Source organism: Protobothrops mucrosquamatus, unplaced genomic scaffold (genome assembly GCF_001527695.2).
Source record: "Protobothrops mucrosquamatus isolate PMUCROS unplaced genomic scaffold, P.Mucros_1.0 scaffold_226, whole genome shotgun sequence".
In the NCBI taxonomy this organism is placed as follows: domain Eukaryota; kingdom Metazoa; phylum Chordata; class Lepidosauria; order Squamata; family Viperidae; genus Protobothrops; species Protobothrops mucrosquamatus.
This window is the reverse complement of record NW_015386302.1, coordinates 723,355-728,354: the sequence shown is the minus strand read 5'-3', so window position 1 is coordinate 728,354 and position 5,000 is coordinate 723,355. Positions and strand designations below refer to the sequence as shown.

Genomic DNA, 5,000 nt, shown 5'->3' with positions numbered 1-5,000 from the left:
TGCTGGGCTATGAATTCCAAAGGGTAGGTAGACTCTACTACAAATCAATGTTAAATCCCAATCAGTGGTTGCAAGGTTTCTTCATCCTCCAGAAGTTTCACCTCTTCATTTGTCCAGAAGAAGAGGGAGCAGTTGAAGACAGCATCAATCTAAGGCAGCTTCAAGAACTCAGTGAGTCCAGGTCTTTCTCCAACAAATGAAAAAAGTACAGCACCTATACTTAGAGATACTAGATCAGTGGTTCTCAACCTGTGGGTCGGGACCCCATTTGGGGTCGATCGACCATTTCACGGGGGTCGCCAAGCAAGGCTGTCCGCCATTTTTTTTGTCCATTTTTTTCCCCTTTTCCGGCAGGTGCCTTACCTCCCTTGGGCTGGGCCAGCTGGTGGTCGGCCTGCTCCGTCTCTGCCGCTTGCCAGCTACGCCTCAGCCAGCGCAGGGGGCGGAACCACGCATGCACGGCGCTCCCGGGCAGGGAAAGTCCTCAACTTACGACTGGTTGGGTAGTCCTTGACTTACGACCGGTTTAGTCCTCGACTTACGACCGGTTTAGTCCTCGACTTACGACCAGTTGGGGTCACGGCATTAAAAAGGTTGAGAACCACTGTACTAGATATTAATCATTGCTTTTAGTTGTTTGATTGCCTTTGACTTAGTATCCATAACAGTCTTACCAGAAAAACCTGAAAATATTCCTTTTGTTTTCTGCGTTGTTAGTTCTTTTCTTGTAGTCAAGATCTGGGTTTGTATATTTAAGGTGGCACCTTGTTCCTTTGTGTTGCTTCCTATTTTGTCACAAGCTGAAAGGATGGTTTCATGTATTGATTTCAACATGGAAAAGATTTTTTCCTGATCTTCATCCATATTCTCTTGATAGTATGTTAAGTTGAAGACTTTAGAATCAAATGTTAAAAATATTTTTTTGTCTTTTGTAGCTGGGTATGGGACATCTATTTCATGTTTTTATAGGTGGTCTTTATAGGAGAAATTGTTTATCAAGTAAGAGTTTATAATCCAAGGTGTTCCATCATCTCGTGTAATAACATATGCTTCTCATGCAGGGAAATAGGAAAGCAATTCCCCAAGTATAGCTCCGAAAGTCAGTAAAAGTTTACATTCATAGTTCAAGCAGGCCAGATAAGCCGCCCAAAAATCCCTTCTTTGCAGTTGGGTTTTTCAAGGGTGGTAACTGTCAAGGTCAAACAAATTTTATCTGAAGTCTGGGCTTCAAGCCAAGTCTCTTTTAGGCAATAATAAATTGTAATACCACAATTTGCCACACAATATCACCAATGCCGTTTTAAGCTTTTTAAGTCCAAAACATATATGGTGGTTTTTCAAGTCTTATTTTAAAAAAAGTCTCCAATAAGAAAAAGAACACTTTTCGTCCCCAAGTTTCAAAAGAATATACATCCAATTAGATTAAAATTACTCTGCTTCCCCTGGGTAGTTAGTCGCTGCTTTTCTTAGAGGGTGGGGTAAAAATTCCCTTCCCTCTCTCCTCACAGGGGAAAAAAATACTTTGGGCAGCTTTTACAAGAAAAAAACTTAGAATTTTAAAGAGAGGATCAGGTTTCACCTAGTTTCATCCACGTTGCTTGAAAGTTGCTTGGTGGAACAACTAAACACTAAGACAGAGGACCCAACTGACCAACAGACCCAGCCAACTGAAAAATCAGAAAAGGAAGTGACAACATTGAAAATGGAAAAAACTTTTTACAAATTAAGAAATCAGAATATATTTGAGGAAAAGGAAGAAGAATAGATTGAATGGAAGATAAACCAATCAGGACAATTGTGGGAGATTGGAGTAATAGGCAGGCGATTTAATGAATACCAATGGGCTTGTCCTTCCCAAAAAACTTCAACCAAATGGTCTTTCTTATTTCAAATAATATATATAAAAATAGAGAGAGAACTATTTGATGATTCAAAGGCACTGACATGGAAGGTTAGCTGGCAAAGGAAGAAAGCCAGAGTAAGGCTGAATAAAATAATGGCTTTGACCTATTAGAGGGGATATTATATTATTAATTAGATGGTTGAATATGGTGGAAAATAGATAACTTTTAGAAAATAGAGTAACATTATAATTAAATAGGTAAGATGTATAATTAGACTATTAGACTTTGATATGAAAAGGGAGAAGGGAGAAGTTAGAGATATTAATATTTGTTTACTTGTAGTTGAATGTTAGCCTAGGTTTGGTTTGGGAAGTCTGGGGGGTAGGGGGATGGGATAAATCATTGTGTAATACTTGTGATGTATTTTTTCGTTTATGATAAAAACAATAAAATTTTATATTGAAAAGGGAGAAGTTGAGATAAGGGAAACTTTTGGTCACCTAAACATAAAGTACTTGGAAATCATAAATAATAGTGTTTTCTTGAATATTGATGGGAAATTAAAGTTGGGGGAGGGGAAGAAGCAATAATAGGACATTGTTTATATAAGGATATTGTGCAAACACAATTAAGATATGTATTGGTTAGAAATTATTGATAAATGTAACAAAGATGTTTCTATTTAGTTGAAAATAAGAATTTTGTTTGCCCAATATCAGATAATAGATATTATTGGAAAGGGAGAGGAAGTATTTAATGTTCTAATAATAGAGTTAAATTAAAAATGTATGTATATTACTGAACTGTTGGTTAACCCAGACAACACCTATAATGATTTTGACTTATTAGAGGGGATACTCTATTATTGATTAGATGGTTTAACATGGTGGGAAATAGATAATTTTTATAAAACAGAGCAATACTATAATCAAATAGATAAGATGTGTAACCAGAATATTAGACTTTGCTATGAAAAGGGAAAAAGGAAGAAGTTGAGATAAGGGAAACTTTGGTCATCTAAATATAAAATACTTGAAAATCATAAATAATAGTGTTAATTGGAATATTGATGGGAAATTAAAGCCTGAAAAAAGCAATAACAGAATTAAATGCAAATGCAATTAAGATATGTATAAGCTAAAAATTATTGATAACTGTAACAAAGATGTTTTTATTTAGTTGATAATAATAAGAATTGTACTAGCCCAATATGAGATAGCAGAAAAAGAGAGGAAATATTTGATGTAATATGAGATTTATACTAAAGACTTATGTACCTATTGAATTATTGATCAACCCAGTCATCATGTTGCTTTTTAAATACCCAATTGTAAAATGAGAAAATTAATAAAATATTATTCAAAAAAAAGAAAAACCTAAAAATACATCTATTGATAGACATTTTCCTGGTTCAGCAGTTATATGGTATGTATTGCAAGTTCGATTGAGTTTCCATCAGAGTAATATTTTGCTTCTCCCATACCAGTATCCTGGTAAAACAGATTAGTTTTATGTTAAGCTGCTTCTTTCAGACATTAAACATTCCATTATTCTCATGGTACCCTACTGTCCTCCCATCTGTACTTTGCAGAGTAGACACTCTATAAGCCTATTAGATGAGTATACATTGAAACAACATAGCGAGTTCTGTTGCACTGTATGTTCTACTGGGATCTCTGTCAAAGGTTTATTTTGTTCCTTTGATTGAAGTCACAGATTGTAAGTTACAAACTTTTTTTTTTTAAAAAGCTGCCCCTTAATAGAGCTTCTAAGTTACAAACTTTTTTTTTAAAAAAAACAAAACTGCCCCTTAATAGAGCTTCAGTTTGACTTGGCTAAAAATGGATGCTTCACACATTCCTATATTTCCTTCTTTTTTTTTTTTCATGTACTGCTTCCTACCAAAGGTATTGTTCCTTTTGCCGAGGGCCCAGAGAAAAAGCAGATGCTGATCCTGGTAGAAATGGGCAGGTGAGTTATGTAAGCAGGAGGGTCTTTAAATAAATAAACCTGCACCTTTTTTGCATTCTTAAGTTCCACTGGAATATAACTCCATTGATTATCCTACAATTCCATAAGATGCAGCATTTCCTAAGCTATGGAATTTTGATCTCTCTACAAATCCAGCACTTAAAAACTATCTGATTGTAGCAGTAGAAAAAATTTAAAGATTTGTTAGTCATTAGGATGGCAAGTCCCCTCCAATCTGTGATGTTGTCTCATCATGGCAGGTGATAATGACAAAAGAATGCTGAAAGTATATACCATTCTAATGGCAGCAAGGTATGAAGGTCATGAAGCTGCCAGCTAAACAGGCAAGCTGGAACAATATAGGAAGATCCTGAAGATGGATTATCATTTTAGCAACGACAATGGCACCAGGAAGGAGAGTGAGTGAAGCGGAGGGGATAGCATCAAGAGCATGGGAAATGATAGTGCCGCTGTAAGATCCTGCCTCAGCTAATGTTCCCAAGAAAGCAGAACTCTTGAAACTGGCATTGTTTCAACCAACTTTTATTTACAGTGAAAGCAGAAAGACAAGGCAAGATCTAAATAATTCCCATGCAAAACATTACATTAAAACTCCCCTTTCAAACCCCTCCCCAGTGCCCAACTGTCCAGTTTGACTTCAGCCAATCCACAGGTTATTATGGGACCCGTGGCAATGAGGTGTGGTTCTCAGGTATTTCAGTTTCTTCTCGGTCTCTTCCAGTGGAGTAGAGATAAGGCAGATGGCTCCAGGCACATTCCTCCCCCCCTCCCACACACACCCAGAAGGATACATCAAAGGTGAAAAGAACAAAATAAAGGAAATACATCCCAGAGCCCACAGGACTTTCCCCCTCCCAACAGCGTGCAACCTCCCTCCTCCCAACAGAATGGCAGTGTTAGATCGCGCAGGCAGTAAGACACGAGTCGAGTGACAGTCAGCTCTTGGTTTATTGGCAAGGCATGACGTAAATCCGGACTGGCTCTCTGGGCCAGGGGAGCCCTCTTTTATGGGATTCCCCTGGCTTGTAATCACACAATTCCATTGGCTGGCAAGACCCTGTTGCTAGTTAGCCAACCAGCAACGGGCATGAAACTGTATGCAGATGGAGAAGGGCAATCACCCTTAATGGGCGATCAATGGTGAAGGGCAATCACCCTTAATGG

The 5,000-nt window shown here is 37.6% G+C and overlaps 1 protein-coding gene across 1 annotated transcript in view; it reads left to right on the top strand.

The window, feature by feature from the left end:
* The window catches only part of ARAP3 (ArfGAP with RhoGAP domain, ankyrin repeat and PH domain 3), a 123,169-nt gene that overhangs the window by 49,485 nt on the left and 68,684 nt on the right, over positions 1 to 5,000 (top strand). The window contains exons 17-18 of the mRNA XM_029286734.1: positions 1 to 171; positions 3,752 to 3,815. The exon at positions 1 to 171 is cut by the window's left edge and continues 28 nt beyond it. Coding sequence (XP_029142567.1) covers positions 1 to 171; positions 3,752 to 3,815 — 235 coding nt within the window. The remainder of the gene's footprint in view (positions 172 to 3,751; positions 3,816 to 5,000) is intronic.